Consider the following 19439-nt stretch of genomic DNA (forward strand, 5'->3'; position numbering starts at 1 on the left):
GACTGAGCCAGAGCATTAACCAGGGAAAGCCCTGTCCTCTTGGATGGGCCAATGTTTTTCCAACATGCTCTGTGGAATCCAGAAGTTTCAGGAGAAGGAGACAGCTATACAGGGGTTGCAAACTCAAGTGCTCCAGAGTTTGGCAGGTACCCAAGTGAATGCAGAGAGGGCCAGAATAGGATGCTAATGCTAAGCTGTCTGTATTGCTGTAGAGCAAGTCTATCTATGCTGCCTTTTTAAAGGATATTAAATTAATGGGCAGGTTTTTGGAGAAGTTTTAGGTTTACAGAGAATTGAGCAGATGGTGCAGACTTCCCATATAGCCCCCCTTCTCCCATCTTGTAGTTTCCTGTATTATTAACGTCTTGTATGAGTGTTGGACATCTGTTACAACTGATGAACCAATATAGATACAATGTTATTAACTCAAGGCCACAGTTTGTTTACCAGGGGGTTCACTCTTTCTGTTGTACAGTTCTACAGATTTTAACAAATGCATAATATCATATTCCCATATGTTTTGCTGCCTTAAAAATCTCTAGTGTTCCCCCATTCATCCTTTCCACCTCTCCCCTCTCACCCTGACAATTACTAGTTCTTTTACTGTCTCCGTAGTTTTGCCCTTTCCAGAATGTCACATTGGAATTGCACATTAGGTAGCCTTTTCATTTTTTTTTTTTTTTTTTTTTTTTTAATTTTTATTTTTTTTATTTTTTAATATATGAAATTTACTGTCAAATTGGTTTCCATACAACACCCAGTGCTCATCCCAAAAGGTGCCCTCCTCAATACCCATCACCCACCCTGCCCTCCCTCCCACCCCCCATCAACCCTCAGTTTGTTCTCAGTTTTTAACAGTCTCTAATGTAGGTAGCCTTTTCAGATTGCTTCTTTCACTTAGTAATACACATTTAAGTTCCCTTTATGTGGTTTCCTGGCTCAATAGCCATGAAGTAATGTAATAATGTGTGTCAACCATACTTGAAAACAACAACAAAAGAATAGTTTTAGGCTTACAGAAAATCTGCAAAGATAGTACAAAGAGTTACCATGTACCTCACACCCACTTGCCCTTATTATACAATCTTACACTGGTATGGTACATTTGTCACAACTAGTGAAACAATGCTGATACTTATCACACCAATGAAATAATGCTGATAATTATCATTAATTAAAGTCCATACTTTATTTGCGTTTTCTTAATTTTTACCTAGTGTGTTTTTTTGGACCTAGGATCCCATCCAGGCTAGCATATTACATTTTGCTGTCATGCCTCCTTAGGCTCCCCTTGCCTGTGACAGTGTCTTACATTTTTCTTGTTTTCGATGACCTTGACAGTTTTGAGGAGGACTGGTTGGGTATTCTGCAGCGCGTCCCCCAGTCGAGACTTACATGATGTTTTCCTCATGACTGGACTGGGGCGATGGGATTTCGAGAGGACCACAGAGGTAAAATGCCATTCTCATAACATCATATTAAGGGTAATGTCTGGCATAACGCCCCTCCCACCCCAGTCAAGTAGAGTGAAAGCTCTATTTCACATTTCCCAACCTAAGAGCTCAGCTCCTATTCAATCCGAGTCACAGGACTGCTCCTTGGTGGCAGAGGCCGACACCCCACGCAGGCTGCCCTGGCCTCTGTCCTGACAGCAGATCTCTCTGGGGGACAGAGGATGGCCGAGGCATGCGTCACTGGCTCTACCCCCTGAGTTGTGTGGTTGCAAAGAGATAATAACGTGGGTGGCATGAGAAGGAAGCTGCCTGCAGAAGGTGGTGTGGGGGGAAGTGGAGTCCCTGCTGGATCATGCCGGCATTCAGGGAAACTGGCTCCTGGTTGTCCTCACGTGCAGGCCATCCTCCTGGGAGGCCGCCCACCTCTCTCTTGAATCTGTGCGAGGACAGTCTTTTAGCAGAGCTCCTCTGTATCCTGACTGGCCTACCACCAATATCCCCCTCCTTTCCAGTCCCCCCCACTCTCTCCCAAACTCTCCCTTCCACCTACTTCCAACCCCTTCTTCCTACTCAGGGGGCAGGACCAAGGCTCGTACAATGAAAGCGCTTGTCTCTTGTCACCATGGCAGTAGGTCTGCTGGCTGCCAGGTCAGGGGAAAAGGACTGAGGAGGTGTGCTCAACAGGCTTTGGTCACACACTCCTGGAACCACTGGCTTGAGTATCTGCAGCTAGTGTGACAGTACGAGGATTCACCATGGCGAATCAGGCAGCCTCTAGAGACCCTTACGCAGGGGAGCAAGAACAGGTTGAGGAGAGGCAGGGAAACTTTTCTTCAGCCTCACTCCTTACCTTTGGTTACAGAGAAGCTGAGACCTTTCACGCTGGGACTCAGGTGTCTGGGGAAAGGGCTTCATGTGATTGAGGGAATTCACTGCTGGAGAATTTACCTGTTGGCCCAAAGAGTTTCACAGTATTAGCTTGAATCTGATGACATGGGAAAATGTCTTTGATGTATTTCTTAAGGTGAAAAAGCTACTTCTATAAGTTTCTATATACAACATGTGCGGGGGAAACAATCTAGACATTGTGATCACTATACTGATGGGCATCAAAATATTATCTCTGGGTGGCAGGATTATGGGTAATGTCTGATTTATTCTTTGTCCTTTTCTGTGCTAAGCCTTCCACTTTGAGCCTGTATTATTTACTTGTAGTCAGGAAAAAGTGTTTAACATGCAATCTGACAATTCTCCAGAAGTCCTCTCTGGTTTTGCTTCCCCTTGTCCCAAAGAGATGCTCGCAGAGGCAGGAGAAATCCACTGAGCACCTCCTGTAGAGGAACGGCTCCACCATGGTGCCCTGGCAACCTTGCATGTCTCCACACGGGGCTGGAGAGCAAGGCCTCAACTGTGGCTTCTCTGAATCTTGGCAGAATGCCCCGTGATTCTCCCAGAACCTGACAGCATAGCAGGCTCATGAGCAGCTGCTACAAGGCTATTTCCCACTTGCCTTCCTATCTCCCTGGGGGGTGGTCATGGGACCGTTTCTCATCACCTCCCATGTTCTGATGAGGTTTAAGGCTTTCTGCCTTGCTCCACTCAGCGTACATCTGCAGGCTATAAAACTGCCTAACGGCAGCATAGAATTAACTCCTCAGCAACAGGGTGCCCCATCAGCCCTACTGCAGTCATCTGGTCCATTGTGTTTCAGTGACACCCTGTGGGGCAGAGGATACACTGAGCTGACATCTTTGGCTACTCCGGCTTTTGCTGCCTATGTGAACAAAATACACTGTCTGAATCCATCAGCCTTGCCCGGACACTTCCTGAGTCACACGGGATCACCCTCACCATCCGTTCAGTGGCTAACCTCCCTTGGGCACCAGCAGTGGCTGATGGCCTCGCCACGAAGGGGTCTTAACTGGAGAACAGACAGGACCCAGGGGTGCTGCGAACGTGGATGGGAATCAATGACATTTTTATTTTTCCTAACTTCTACCTGAAATCTAGCATGTCTTTCAATGATACAATGTAGGCAACAAGCCATAGTAGTATATGTAACATCAGTGACTTCATCATCGGTTAGAAATCACAAGATATTTTCATATCATATTACACTGTGGCAGAAATACTGAAATACTGTGTTCATCACTACTTTGAAATTATGTTAAATATTAATAAATGTACCTTATTAATACATTCGTAAAGTGGTATACATGTTTTTATACCATAACTTTGCTTTAAAAATATTTTGACAACTTTATTTCAGTCTTACTGGTTTTCCTTGTCATCTTGTATATTAAGTTTTATCCAAATATTCTTCTCTATTGTGTGGTAACATGGCTACTTGGCCGTGTGTCTTTGACCAAATAACTTCTCAGGCTCTCAGTTTCCTTGTCCTTGAAATGAAGGGGTCAGCTGTTAGATGATCTCTGAGAGATCTGCCAGCCGCCTCCGTTATACCAGAGCTGAGGACTTACAGGAGGACAACTGGAACTGGGCGTTTGTATTAACGCCTCCTAACTTGTTATCTTGGCCTTCATAATATTATAGGGAGCTTCCAGGAATCTGTCTAGCAAATATGCACACATTTATCTACAAACAGGCTTCCAGTGCAAAACTAGACACAACCTAAACACTAAACGATCAAAGATTAAGTGGATTAAAATAAATTCATATGATGGAACTGTGACAGCCATGAGAACGATGTAGAACAAGAACGTGGGAGAGCAGTCATGCTGTGCCGTGAAGTCCCAGAACAAAAGGTGTTTGTGACACTTGAAGACCAGTATGATTCTATTTTTATAAAAACATATGGAGGGGCGCCTGGGTGGCTCAGTCTGTTAAGCGTCTGACTCTTGATTTCAGCTCAGGTCATGATCTCATGGTTCGTGGGATCCAGCCCTGCGTGGGGCTCTGGGCTGACGGCATGGAGCCTGCTTGGGATTCTCTCTCTCTCTCTCTCTCTCTCTCTCTCTCTCTCTTTCTCTGCCCCTTCCCAGACTCAAGGTAAATAAATTAACTTAAAAAAAAAAACATATGGAAATATATGCATAGGAGAAAAAAGTAATATAATCCAACATGATAATATTGGTTATCCTTAAATGGTGGGGTTATGGTGATTTTTATCTCTTTGTGCTTTTCTCTATTTTCCAAAATTTCTATAACTTCCACATAAATTATAGAAATATATGTTTACATATACACATGTATGTATAAACACATACATACATACAATAAAACCTTGGATTGAGAGTAACTTGTTCTGCTAGGGTTCCACAAGCCTAGCAAACATTCCTAATAAATTTTAACTTGACAAGCGGTGTCTTGTAATACATGTAGTACGTAAGCCGAATGTCACATGATCACAACTGAGCCAGTGGTTCTTGAAATTTGCTTTGATATACGAGTGCTTTTGGATTACAAGCATGTTTCCAGAATGAATTTTGCTCGCAAACCAAGGCTTTCCTGCATATGACTGTAATAAAAAACAGTCAACGCTGTCAATATGGTGTCGTGGGGGAACATTACACAAAGTGACAGTGGCAGGTCCACCGGTTTGGGCTCGCTTTCCATGGCCCACCTTTCTATGTGGCAGGCACCAGGGCACAGGGACGGTGGGCCCCTGACCATGTGCACTCCTCCTTACTAAGATGAGCACCTGTCTCTTGAGCCAAGGCTGAGAGCACGTGGGCCTGCCTCCGACAACCCCTCCCCAGCGGCCCTAACATTCCCCAGGCCACAGGAGTGGGGCAGGCTCTGGGGCGGTGGTGGGGGGCGCTGCTAATACCTGCAGGCTGGTGGCTTCCTCGGCCCACCAGGCTTCAAACTCCTTCTGCAACTTCACCTTGGCTTTGTCCATGAGCAGCTGCAAGTGCTCGATCTCCACCTTCAGGGCCTTCAGGCGTGTGAACATCATTTTATACCTACAGTGGAATCAGGGAAGAGCCTTGACAGTCACTGGCGGGAGGAAGGGCCGCCCACGGAGTGTTGCTGCAGGGCCTGAGCCTGAGGATCTGGCGGTGCCGCTCTGGTGCTAGGAGCCGGGACCCAGAGGAGCCCACGGAGGCCGGGGCCCAGGGCCAGGGCTTGAGTCCATCAGAGAGAAGCACAGCCAGGTGTTTTTGTCCAGCGGGCCCACGGGCTCTGTGTATGAGATGAATACCCCCTCCTTCCAGAAGGATATCTACCATTACTGAGCACTTACTAAGGGGCAGGCATTCCTCTAGGCACTCGACATATAAACGCATTCAGACCTCGTCTTGGTCCCATGAAGAAGATGCTCCACTTTACAGATTTGGAACCTGAGGCAAGGAGAGGTTACATAACTTGCTCTGTGGCAGGGGGCTAATAAACAGAGGGCCAGGATTTGAATCCAGGCCATCTGGCTCTGGAAACCACAGTCTCAACCACCACACTCTTGCGCTGGTTCACCTTCACGCTGAAGTGCGAAAGTTACAATACATTCGTCACTGCGTATATAAGTTTGGGGCATGCGACAACGAATCAGAAGTTGTCCAACAGGAAACAGCCCAACTGCCAACACATCTTGGCTCCTGAGATGACCCTGAGGCAGGAAATGTGGACCAAGGGGACAACACAGAGTGGAGTAAAGCCACCAGGAGAGTGGGTTGGGAAGAAACTGGGAAAAATAAACAGAGTGAGGGAGAAAGAGGATAACCCAGGGGCAAATCCACACTGGCAGGTGTGGGAGGGCAGCACAGGCTTTTGGGAGGGAGGATGCTGGCAGGACACACAGTGCAGTCATGAGGAGTAGTCTGGGGGCTCAGAGTGGGGCTTTGTCCTCCCCAAGTCTCGGGTGGCAGGGATGTGTCGGGGGTGGGGAGGCCAGAGTGACCAGGTGGCATGTCATAATGACACCATAGGCTCCTCGAGGGCTGGGAAGGTGCCTTGTTTGCTCTCCCCAGGGCCTCCCCATGGCAGGGAGGAGAGAGCAAGCATCTGTCGAACTTGTAAATGAATGCATGAACTACAACGTTGGACTGGAGTGTTGCATGACATTCTGTGGCCATGCTAAGTATCAGTGGCGGCCACGCGTCTGTTTATGCTGGAGGTTCCTTCCTCTGTTAGTGAGATCATTTTGGTACCCTAAATGGCTGCAAGAGGGTGTGATGTTCTCAGGACGCCCCGCAGATAAGGAGACTCAGGAGGAAAGGGGTAGATCGGCCTGTGGAAGACCTGCGTGGTCATACTTCCTGACTCCCCTAGATGGCAGCAGCAGATAAGACTAGTGAGCTGCATGCAGTCTGGGACCTCAGGCTGGTCAAGGTGCCAAGTCAACCTCTCTACTGGCTCCAGGGCCCAGCTAGGCTTTCTGCTCCCGATTCCAACCTCATCCTGCCTGTGGTTTCTGCATCCCACATCTGTCTGCTCAAAGGCAGCACTCCCTCCAGCTATTTGAGGACTCAACTACTGGACCCACTTCCCAGAGCAGCTCCAGACCTGGGCTGGGGAGTGGCCACTCGGCCTGGCCCTGGGTGGCACATGGGTCGTCCCCGGGAGCTTTAGGAGGCTGGGGTCAGGGTGTGTGGGGGTGAAAAAGTGGGTACCTTATCTTTTCTTCCTCCAGTTGTGATCGAAGCTTTTCTTCCAGCAAGTCTGGCATAGAAGGCATGGCTACGTTTTCTGAGATGCCTGTGGAAGAGAGATGCCAATGGGTTACTCCAACAAGGAAGAAATGTAAAAGGAGGAGTGTGATATTTAGGGCAGAGGACAAAGTAAAGTGCATCTCAAGGTGAAAGTACCTTTGTGAGTACTTTCTGGGGCCTTTGGATGGGAGTCTGCTGCAGCCCCCTCCTTTCAGTGGCAATATCTGCTTGGCGAAAGCCTCGGAGGAGAGGTTTCCATGACTATTTCAGCTGTCCCTCCCACAGTCCAACATCTGTCACTGGAAGACAATTGGGCCTTACATTGCTACTAATCGTTTTACTGTTGAGTTCACTTGTTTCCTCTTGAATCCCCAGGGAAGATGCAAAATAGCATTTTCCCATCCTCTGCTAGAGAGCCCCTCAGAAACCAAGAAGACATCACTAAACTGTCTCACATCTGTCACATCTGTCTTCACACCAATTGAGGTGCTGAGGATCTCATAGCCTCAAATCATGTCCCCTGTGTTGGATTTCCCTCCAAAGCCGAGGTTCCCAAGCCTGATTCGCCCAAGCAGTGCTGACATGCAGCCAGAGCTGAGAACAGGCTCGGATGCCCTGCCCATGAGCCGGGGCAACAGAACCCTACTGAGGCCTTGGTGACGGTTGTGTTCCTATGCATGCCGACCACTGCTACAGAGTTGCCCGCTCTGGCTAGTGTGCTTCTCTGGAGCCCGGCCTCTTCTAGCCTGGTGGGTGGGGTCTGTTCACCCTCCCAGGGGTCTCTGCGGCTGCTCTGTACTTCCTAGCCTCACAGAAGGTGTCTTGGAAGTCGGACCACTCTGCTTCTTACTCCACGTAGGGGAGAATCTATTTTGGGCTGGGTGCTTTCTGGACATGATCAGACTGAATCCTTCTAATTTTTTTTAAATGTTTATTTTTGAGAGACAGAGAGAGAGTGCGAGCAGGAGAGGGGCAGAGAGAAAAACTCACACACAGAGTCTGAAGCAGGCTCCAGACTCTGAGCTGTCAGCACAGAGCCCGACTCAGGGCTCGAAACCACGAACCGTGAGATCACGACCCTGAGCCAAAGTCAGACGCTCAATCGACTGAGCCACCCAGGCGCTCCAGACTGAATCCTTCTAGTACTCATTTGAAGCATTATTGCTTCCATTTTGCAGAGAGAAGGGCACAGAGGTTCAAAGAGGTTGACTTGGCCAGGCTAACTTCAGGAACCTGGATCCAAATCCAGTTTTGTTTGTTTGGAAGGGCCGTGGATTCAGAAATTCCTTCTGTTAACATTTCTGACAGATGGTCATCTGCTTTCTGCCCAAACACTTCCGGTGGTGGGGAGCTCACTGCTTTGCACGGTAACCCATTTCATTGTGCGCAGCACTGTTTCCTCTTACTTTGAGCTGAGACCTGCCCCTCTAACTTCTTTTTCCCCCTACTTTGGATCTTTGGAGCAGCATAGCATGTCTCCCTTCTTAATTTGATGGTTCTTTAGAGATTTTAACAACAGCAACAACAACAACATTACGTAAAAACCATGTATCGGGAGCTTTATTCACAGGCGGACTCTGCCCAGTTCCCTCACCTAAGGACTCAGTGACACGGTTGCTTTCTAACTAATCTTAAGGATCACAGTCTAAATCTGGACATAATACTCTAGATAGGTCTGAAAGGGACATGGTACAGAATGGCCCTCCAAGCTGTGAAAAATGTACATTCTATATTTCTATAGCAGGTAAATTACTAACAGTGACCATTTATCGAATGCCTGCTTTATGCTAAGTGCTGCCAAGTTCTCTCCGGCACTGGGCTGGTGCCCTGCTCACCTTATTATGAATTCTCAATATAACCAGGAGGGTCTTACCATCTCATTTCAGTTAGATTCTGAGGCTCAGAGAGGGCTGTGAGTAACCCAAAGTCACACAGCTACTAAGAAGCAGAGATGGGATCTGAACTCAAATTTTTCTGGTTCTCAAGAGCTGAATGCTTACATCAGGCAGCCTCCCCAGCGCCGTTTTTGTTCTTCAGCAGCTCTGTCATTGTCATGGCCATGTCAGTTTGTCACCGGCCTCTATTAAGCTTGTGGTTAAAGACTCACATTTTTTGTGAGTAGTTGTCAAAACACCTCCTATTTCAGCGTGACTGTCCTTTTGATCCTAAACGCAACACTTCCCATCTATTGGGGGGGTTAGCCTTCTGAGAGGTCCTCATTCCGCCGTGCCTTTATTCTTTCCCTTTTGGCTGCCTTTTATGTCACTATCTAACTCCTTGATAAATATGCTAAGCAGATCAGGAGTCTGTCCTTTATCTTCCAGGCACCTGATACACCCTCTCCCTTGTGTCAGGTGACAACTGTCTCTTGTAAACCCACCGGACAAGGGTCTTACTCCATCACCTAAACACAGGAGATGCAGATACCATTAGGCTCGCCAACTGAAGACGACTTATCACCCCTGCTGGTGCAGTGCCCTCCAGCCCTGAGGAGCTGGCTGCCTGTTTGAGCGTTGGCCACGCTCCCCCAGGCAGAGGCCCGGAAGCCCCTGGAGGGCGGGGATTGGTCCCTCTGTTCTTTGTATCTCCCCTGTGCTTTGTTTTGGCTCCGCCTGTAGCACACACTCAATGCCATACGTGTGTACCGGCCCTTGCCCTCTGAAAAACGTCAGATGTGATCAACTGAAGATAGTATCTTCCCATCACACTGTTAACGGTAGGACTTGAAATGGACACAATGTTTTGTCGTCTCGTAACAGCTTCAGAAATGAGCAAACATATCTTCCAGCCTGTCGAAAAAGAAGAGCTGTGAATCTTCTTCCTCCTTTCAACACTTTTTGGCTCCACACCAAGGAAACCCCTGAGAAAATCCGTGAAGACCCTCCTCTATAGTGGAGGGCTGGGCAGCCTTCAGCCGCACTCCGTGAGAGGTCTCTGGAGGCGGGTGAAGGCAGGGCTACTGGATCCACCCAGGGGCGTCTCACCCAGCCTGGTGGAGGCCAAGAGGACTTGGTCTCCCATATAAAGGCTATGGCTGCCCTGGCATGAATGCAGAGCCCATCTGCAGGAGAGGGCTCTCGCCTCGCCCCGTTGCTGGCTGTTTTTTCCCTGGGCATGTTGCAGACTCCCGTGGCAGATCAGTGGCAGGTGCCTTGGAGGTGTGTGGGTGTCCGGGAGCCTGGGGCAAGGACACCATTACTCTGAAAGCAGCTGACACAAAGATGGGAGACGATGTCAGCTACCGTTTGCGGGGCAAGCACTTGGTTCTATTCTCTGTGCTGCTTCATTTATTTCTGTCATTCTAGCTAGCAGATATTATCACCTGTGTTTTTCAGACAAGGAGACCAAGGCTTGTGTGACCAGGTAGCTTGCACAATGCCATAAAGCTACCAGATAGAAAAGGCAGCTTCGAATCCATGGCCGGTCATTCATTCGCTGATGGAACAAATGAGCTTTCCCCATTCAAGGGGCAGTCTTCTGGGGAAGGTGGACATTAAACCAACCCAAAATTGAGTTGATATAACGCCAGGGGCTGAAGGGCACCTTGAGGAGAGAAAGCTGGATAAAGAGGTGGAGGGCTGCTATGTTAGGTAGAGTGGCCAGGAAGATGTCTCTGAGGAGGCAGCAGAGACCTGAATGAAGGGAGGGAACGAGCATGCAGAAATCAGGACAGAGAGTACAGCGGTGAGTGCCAAGGGCCTGAGGTACATCTGCAGGGTACTTCTGAGGAAGAGCGAGAAGGTCAGTGTGTCTGGCCAAGTTGGTAAGGCAGAGTGGTGGGAGCTGAGGCCAGATGGTGTAGGACCTTGTGGGCCATGCTAAGGACCTTAGCTTTGAGAGAGACAGAGCCTGGAGCCTTTTGAGGAGAGAAATAGCTTGATCTATTCCTTTGATAGCTAAGTTCAGCAGTGTTTTGCTGATGGAGACAAAGCTGTTCTCAACTAAAGAATGGCTCATGTGAGTTGGCGCCAGGATGCTGTAAGCCTATTGAAAGGATGTGGGAAAGAAAGCTGGGGCAAGGGACCCCAGGGCAGCCAGAACCAGGGCACAACATATCCCCAGGACACAAACTGTCCATGTTGTCATGGCAACCAGTGGGCTCTTGCCAAAGGTGATGCCTGCTTAGTGAAATGCATTGTAACCCCACCAGGAGACAGCCCCTGGCTGCTTCTGATGCTTCCTGAGGTTGGGCTTATCAGTCTTCCCCGAAGAGAAAGGGGTGCTGGGAACTGAAAGCAAAGGGAACAAAAGCGGCTGAACAAGAACAGAGGAAGAGGGAGTAACTGAAGGCCATTCGGGCTTTGTAGGTCTCTGTGCCCACTGGGACTGTGGCCAGGGACAGAGCCTCCAGTCACCTGACAGGAGGCCCAGGGGGCCCTCCTTTCAAGCACAGGATTCTGGCTGCGACAGGAGCACAGGGGGTCACAGCCTGGAGTGGCCTCTGAGGTGACACTGTGAATTGGCTCGAGCAGCCGGTTCCAAAGCAATACAAAGGCGAGAAAGAAGGGTTTTATTCCAGCAGCCGTAGATCTGAATGTCACACGAGCAGGAAGCCCTGAGTGGTCAGATAGTATCTGAAACTTCAAACGGGGTACCCACAGTCCCAGGCTGACCCTACCTCTGAAGTGGCAGTGTGTTCAGGGGTTAGCAGTCCCAGGGCAAGAGGGGCTCTTGCTGGGAAGGCTGGCCTCCTGTGGGCCCCTCCTGCCTGGCAGGATTTGGGGGCACTGAAAAGATCATTGTAACTCCTCTTCCTGCTTCCCTATACCCACCTCTCAAACACACACACACACACACACACACACACACACACACACCCCAAAACTCCTATTTGTTATTCAGTGTCTGGAATGCCCAGACTTTCATTTCTTTGGTTCAGTGACTCTCTACTGGGTGTACAGCTGGTCAAAGCACAGAGGCAACCGGGCCCTGCTCTAGACTGACTTAGAATTTTCCAGTAGGTTCCTTGGTAACTCTGATCTGTTCAGCCCTTGTTAAGAAACACTGCTCAAGATTTTGAGCCCAGGTTCAATACAAGTACTCCATGCAGGAGTTACAAGGAATGAAGACTCTGCAGAGGTTTGGATAGGATGGTATATGGGGCTAGCGTGTCCCTTTGTCCCTGTCCACCTTCCAGACTTTTGGGAGCCATAGTGGGGAAAGGGACCCAGGGGTTTGCAGCAAGGAAAACACACTCTTTGTAGGCCTGGGGCTGCCTGAACTTGGCCCTTGTAGGAGGTAGGCAAAATCTGAGTAAAGATATCCACCACCAGGCTGCTCCATGGATCAGGGATTTCCTGTGCCTTATCTTATATAATCTTCATAACCCCCACTACAGATGGGGGAAACTGAGCTCTGCCAGGGGAACGAATCTGCCCAGGATCGCACTGTTAGTAAGCAGAGCTGGGGTCAGGACTCAGTTCTGTCTCACTTCAAAGCTGGCGCTTTTTTCCTCTGGAAGTGAGTCTGATAATGAAGGAAGCCATGGGGTAGATCATTGAAGTCGGTATTGACTTGTCCTTGGTATTTGAAGGCACTGCCCTTTTCCATGAATGCCTTTCAGATCTGGGGCTGGGGCCGAGAGAAAGCCTCAGCTGCTTCTCGAGTGCTGGCCTGTGAAGACTGCCCTTTACTAACCGAAACCATGGCCCGCAGCCTGTTCCCACTTGGTATTTGCAGCTCGCCTGCTGGCTTGTGAGGAGTCTGCGCCTTTCCCAAGTTTAGCCGCCGGAATACCCAGAGCCAGCCTGCTTGTCTCCTTGGTTTTGTCCTAGGAGTCCTAAGGAAGGAAATACTGAAATCTCCAACCAGGCACCAGCGCCAAAAGGGCCCCTGTGGGCCTCTGAAGGCTTCCATAGAGCAAAGGCTACGGGGCCCAACATGGCAGCTGCTGGTCCAGTGCGCTACGTGGGAGGAAGCCATGAGTTATACGGCTCTACCATGGCAGACAATACCTCAGGGCCAGGGAGACATTCCAGCCTGGCCTCCTCGGCTATCCAATAATGATTCACTTGTTGAACACCGACTCTGGGCCTTTGGGGGCTAAACTATCTCATAGAATCACTCAGCCTCACCTGTTTGAGAGGTCAAAGGGTCTATTCTTATGGAGACTGATGGTGTCAGGGGCTCAATTACCACAATGGTCAGCAGCTCAGAGGCAAAGATCCTGGCTTTCCAATCAGACCATTTCCTGTTTAATGGCTCAAATTTATTGTCGGTCGGAGCAATCACACACTGACAGGTGCTCAGTGCCACCATCCATCTTGGTGTTGTTTTTTTAACACCTTCCCTGCCCGTGGCGGGTCAGACTTAAGGGTGTGATGAATGCCCTGCAGACACATGGCTGTGACTGATAATCTCTGGGGTGCACTCACACCCAACAGCCACAGGCCCACAGGCACTGCAGCCATCTTCCCCCCAGGGAGCCGCCATGCTTCAGTACAATCAGTACTCGTTGGTATGCCTTTTTGGGGGTGCCTGGGTGGCTCAGTCGGGTGAGCATCTGACTCTTGCTTTTGGCTCAGGTCGTGATCTCACGGGTTCGTGAGTTTAAGTGCTGCATTGGGCTCTGCGCTCAGGATGTGGAGCCTGCTTGGGATTCTCTCTCTCTCCCTCTCTCTCTGCCCCTCCCCCACTCACATACTCGTATGCTCTCTTTCTCTATCTCAAAATAAATAGGCAATAAAAACAAAAAAGAGAACTGCTTGGTATGCTTTTTTAGAGCAAAACGCAATCCCAGGCACCCCCGTAGAAGGCTGTCTGCCGTCTCCTCCCACCAGAGTAACCTCCCCTGTTCTACTTTGGGATTCTCTGCCCAAGATCATGCCCCTGGATGGTGGCCTCTCCTTTGTCATTTGCTGCCTCTCTCCCCCCGTGTTCCTTGTGGAGGATGTGGACTGCACAGAGGGTCAGCGTGCTCCAGGGTCCATGTGGACTCACAAGCATACCCCAGGAGCATACTGCAGACACAGGAAAAGACATTTCTAGTGCCATTCCTCGCTTCAGCTCGGCACAGGTTCCCTTCCATGGTTGCTTCTGTTCAAATAGGAACTCTCCTCTCTCTCTGCGGTCCTTTCTGCTGGAGCCCCAGATCCATCTTTGGTTTGCCGTCAGCGTTCTCTGGTGCAGCCACTCAGAGCCTGGCTCGGCGGCCCTTCTTCCGAGGGTCCAGATGCTGCTCCTGCCGGCTCTCTAGCCCACTGAGGCTCCCTCACTCCTCAGCCAACTCACATTTCTGAACACAGGACTTCTCTCAAAGCCCGAGTCCCTTGGTGAGTCTGCTGTCTGCCACTCTGGCCTCACTGACTGGTGGTGACCAGAGGCTTCATTCTGAGTGGCTTTTCAGAAGGAAATTAGCAAGAACCTTAGCAAACCTAAAACCCAGTTCCATGTTTGTCACACTGGAACCAGCCAGTCTGGAGTGTTCTCAGGACACTTATGACCTCTCAGGAGGGCAGTTTTTCTCATGCTGGTAAAAGGGAGCACGGACCTTCCTCCTATAAAAACCCCTAATGGTGATGGTTAGTGGCATTTGGTCAATCCTCTTGATTGGCTTATGAGAGACATTTCAGAACTTTTAGGAATTGAATTGAGGATCCTTAATAAAACTGTCTCCTGCCACTTTTGGAAAACTTATCTGCTACTAGCCAATTTGCAAATCAATCTGTTTGTTTCAAAAAAATTTATTACATACTAGAGTCAAAAGTGACTTCTGAGACAGACCACGCAGTAGAGCTGGCATATTTTCAAACATGACGGTAAGTGCTTGCTAGACAACCAAAATACCCCACATCAAGAAAAGGGCCAAGGCACCTGGGTGGCTCAGTCGGTTAAGCATCTGACTTTGGCTCAGGTCGTGATCTCACGGTTCGTGGGTTCAAGCTCCACATCAGACTCTCTGTTGTCAGCATGGAGCCTGCTTCAGATCCTCTGTCCCCCTCTCTCCCCCCTCCCCCACTCACATGTGCTCTCTCTCTCTCTCAAAAATAAATACACATTAAAAAAGAAAGAAAGAAAGGGGCCAAAAGAAATGTTTGAAGACAATTTCTTTAAAGAAAGCTCGCGGTTTGTGTTAAGCCTGCCTTATCGTCTTCACTGGGGGTGATGTGTGTGGAAGACCTTCCCCTTCCCTCAAAGGTCATGAGGAGGTTTGAAGACCACTCAGAAAGCTTGGTAAGAATCCTTAGGAATCTGTGCATGTGTGTGTGTGGGGGGGGTGGGGTGGTGTTGTGTGTGCACGCATGTGTGTATGTGCACGCAGCAGACAGAAATCTGATTCCCACCAGAGAACTCTCCAGCAGGGCCCAGGCTGGTGTGCCAGGAGCAAGGCCAGAGAGTTGCTGCTGTGCTCCTGTGGAAACAATGTGGGGTATAAGCTTGGAACAGAGTCCAGTTAAGGCCACCTTAGATCAAGTGCTGTGCTGGTAAATGTTTAACAAGTTCGCTGGGAGAAAAAAAAAAAAGTCCTACAGTGTCGCAGCACTTGTGAATTTTTGTGGTGCAACTACTCCCATCATGGCTGATTTCAGGCTACCAGGGTGATGTTCCTGCATGTGGATTTGGGAAGAGATGCACACGGTGAGCTCTCGTGAGCCACTTCGAGCTGGCTCCAGCACGTCACTTACACCCTTCAGCACACACTTAAAACTCACATCCTTTTTAGTGGGGCCACCCAGAGGGGCGATGGCATACGTAGAAAGAAACCTGGCGGTGGACTACAGGATGCATAGGGGCTGAGCCCTGCACCTATCTCTTTTGCTCCCCTAAGTCCCCCCTCCACCATCTACTCTTCTGCCACTCCCCGCCTCCACCGTCCCCCCCGCCCTGTGGCTGCCGCTGGAACAATGGGATTCCTACCCCTTGCCTTCTGGCTGGGCTCAGACAATGGTGAGCATGGACAAGTGACTGGAGGGGTCAGAGGAGAGAGAGGTTGAGGTATTTATTCGCTCAGATGTTGCTGCAGGTGCCATGAGCTGGATGCATTGCTTGACTGAAGGTCATAGCTCCTATCAGAAGGACTGAGCCTTTCTGCACAGCCCTTTCTGTCTTCAGGTTCTAGGAAGTGCTCACTCTTCTTGCTCCCTCAGGTCTAGGGGCAGCAATGCTTCCTACCCTGCTGTTGTTACAACCTCTGCGTTTCTCTGCACTCTGCTAACACCTTTGCCAATAGGCTTTTCTTCAACAGTCTTTCTAATACCTGACTTGATTATTAACTTGAATAATCTGCTTCGTGTTTGGATCCTGACCCATAAAGGCTCAAAGTGGGTAAGGAATTGTCCAAATAAGGTAGCTTGCGTCAGGTCAAAGGACCTCCAGGGACCCATAAAAGTACCCCAACTGAGGAAGAGCCAGCTTGGAACATCTGTCAGGCCCAGAGAGCACAAAGCCACGTTACAAAGTACCAGTCAAGTGAGATCTTTACCAACTGCCTTTCCTCCTTCTCTCTAACTCCCTCTTAGAGTCTTGGGAAATCGAGCTTAGCAGGCTGAGGGAGGAAGTGACTTAGAGAAGGGGCTGAGTGCATTGCCTTTCCCCCCTGGCTGTTGGTCTTAGCTGGGGAAAAGGAGAGATTTCTTAGCTTTGAGTGAAATTTGAACTGTTGAGGTGGTAGTTACAGTATAAAATGACTAATGTTTTTTGGTTCTTGTTTGTTTTATTTGTAATTAACAATGAATGAGCAACTGAGTTACTGGGCTGTCCAACTTCCATCCAGCACGGAGGCAGAACTGTCCCTACCAAGGGGACTGAAAGAGATGGTGGAAGAACAACAAGAGGTGGTCTTATGAGTGCCTCCCCTGCATTGCTCAGCATGTCAGGCACACTGACTGGTCTTTAGCTATTAAGCCCCTCCTAGAGGATACAAGTGCCTGGAGAAGGAAATGAGAAGTGGTAAATTCTCTGTTCTCATCTTTAAGCAAAACGAACCCGACACAAACAGTAGTGAGGAAATTAAGGTTAATCAGAATCGAATCTGGATTTGTGTTTTACTACCACTTCTATCACAGGGATTCCACTGAACAATAAATTTTGTTTGATATCTGATTCCTTGGAATCTAAGCCTTCATCGAGTTCTGGAAGTTATTATAAACCATTTCAAAAAAGTTCAGAGAGTGATACAAATAACACCCACGTATCACATCTGTATTTGGAAAAATCTAGATAGTGTGCCACAGTTGTTCCGGTGTGTGTGTGTGTGTGTGTGTGTGTGTGTGTGTGTGTGTTTGAATGAGAACATTGCGATGTCAGGGGAGTGGTGAGTGCCTCCTTAGGGCCCTCTCCAATCCACTACCACCCCCCCTACCCCAAAGATAACACTGTCCTGTTGGTGCTGCACACCTTCCCTTCCTGTTGCACACTCTCACCCTGCATTTCTAATGTCCCTTAAAATTACTTCATTACTTAGCTACTTCTTGACCTAAGAGGAGGTTGCAAAGATGTTCTGTTTGTAAGTATTTGTTGGCCTATGTATCTGTACATATGTTTTATGCATTTTTCTGTTCTTATGCCATCTTTTTAAAGTTTAATTGGCTATTGAGAGAGAGAGAGACAGAGAAACAGAGAGGGAGTGAGAGAGGGAGGTGAAGAGACAGAGGGAGAAAGAGAGAAATCCCAAGCAGGCTCTGAGCTGTCAGAGCAGAGCCTGACTCAGGGCTCCAACTCATGAACCGTGAGCTCATAACTTGAGCTGAGATCAAGAGTTGGATGCTTAACCGACTGAGCTACCCAGGTGCTTCTCTACTTATGTTATCTTTCACCATAACACAAGGCTCCCATTCCTCTCCCCTGATACACAATGATGACCATTTTGGAATTTACATGAATGGTATCATTCCACATATACCCTTCTGCAATTGTCTTTCTGGCAATCATCGTGTTTTTGGGATTTATTCACATTGCTACATGGAGTTCTAGTTTATTCATTTTTAATTCTCTATGGTGTTCCATTATATGAATATGAATTATATGAATATATCATATGGATATATCATACAATATGAATATATCACAGCTATAGCTCATTTCTCTACCTGCCTACTAGGGAACCTTTGGGTTATCTTCTGTTTTTATTTTTGTTTATTTGTTTGGCTGTTTGCTATGATAAGAACAATGCTGGTTTCCTGTTGATAGGTCTTCCTCAAACTCATCATCAACTTCTTTGGGGAAATGAGCTTTTGGGGCAATGAGTCTTATCTAGCTCCATTATGTAACAGAATTGTTCCTGGGGAACACTAAGACCTTCCCTGGGCTGGACTCACCAAGCACAAGTGGTGATTTTTATCACTTGTAAGGGGCCAGCCACAATACATTTTAGCCTAGCAGATGACATCAAGAGGCTAGAATTTTGTCTTCTATTTGACTGTTTATATGTTCATATATTTTATACGTTTATTATGTTATATATATATATATACAACATATATATATGTTTAACATATATATGTATATATGTATATGTATATATATGTATATATGTATATATATATAACATATATATATATAACAAACATATACAACATGTTGTATATGTTTGTTATATATTCTATGTTTGTATATTATTGTCTATGTTTGTTTGTGTCCCCCCCAAATTCATATGTTGAAATCAAATCCCCAGTGTGATGGTATTTGGAGGTGAGGCCTTTGGAAGGTAATTAGGTCACAGGGTGGAATCCTCATGAAGGGGATTAGTGCCCTTATAAGAAGAGGTCAGAGAGCTAGCTTACTCCTTTTCTCCTGTGTGAGAACACAATGAGAAGCTGGAAGTCTGTGATCCAGAGGAAGATCCAGAACCATCTGGTCCTCACCAGAACCATCATGCTGTCACCCTAATCTCCAGTGTCCAGCCTCTGGAACTGTGAAAAAATTAATTTCTGTTGTTTATCACTCAGCCAGTCTATGGTACTTTTGTTCTGGCAGCCCCAGCTGACTAAGACATTGGTCAAATGCCTAATGCATTCAAAGTAGCATACATGGTTCCTGCACATTTGCATGATGAATAAAATGGCCCTGGCAACTGGATCATCCTTCATCACTGCTCAGTGGGAGAGACAGAGACTGTATCTTTGCAAGGTTGAGTGATTAATGCTGCCTGTGAACACAAGTGGGTAGAGAGACGTGAATGCGGAAATGTGGTGACCTCCACCAGTTAGGCCGACTGGTGCTGTTGGCCCAGAGCTGTGTAGGTTCTGTGGCAGGGGGCTGTGTCCGCTGCCTGGGCGTCTGGTTGTGTGGCTCCTGGCACTCAGACTCAGGGGCCATGATGATCTGCTGAGCATCTATGCGGTCCTTGGCTCCATCACTTACATGCCTCACTTAGGTACTCACACCCTGGGGAGTAGATGTTCTTCTCTCATGGACAGGGAAATGGAAATTCAGGAAG

General features: G+C 48.2%; 1 protein-coding gene across 9 annotated transcripts in view; it reads right to left on the reverse strand.

Annotated features, from left to right (window-relative positions):
• The window catches only part of KIF6 (kinesin family member 6), a 384926-nt gene that overhangs the window by 16370 nt on the left and 349117 nt on the right, over positions 1 to 19439 (reverse strand). For 8 of the 9 annotated variants that reach the window (XR_006217625.1, XR_006217624.1, XM_042986270.1 and 5 more), the window contains 3 exons: positions 7025 to 7109; positions 5245 to 5380; positions 2305 to 2402 (listed from right to left, as the gene is read on the reverse strand). Coding sequence is in view for 7 of the 9 variants with exons in the window: in XM_042986270.1 (XP_042842204.1) it covers positions 2305 to 2402; positions 5245 to 5380; positions 7025 to 7109 (319 nt within the window). In the remaining 2 variants the exon portion in view is untranslated. Of the gene's footprint in view, positions 1 to 2304; positions 2403 to 5244; positions 5381 to 5661; positions 5759 to 7024; positions 7110 to 19439 lie in introns of those variants that run through there. The other variant, XM_042986275.1, reaches the window with a different exon arrangement.

Source organism: Panthera tigris, chromosome B2 (assembly GCF_018350195.1).
Source record: "Panthera tigris isolate Pti1 chromosome B2, P.tigris_Pti1_mat1.1, whole genome shotgun sequence".
In the NCBI taxonomy this organism is placed as follows: domain Eukaryota; kingdom Metazoa; phylum Chordata; class Mammalia; order Carnivora; family Felidae; genus Panthera; species Panthera tigris.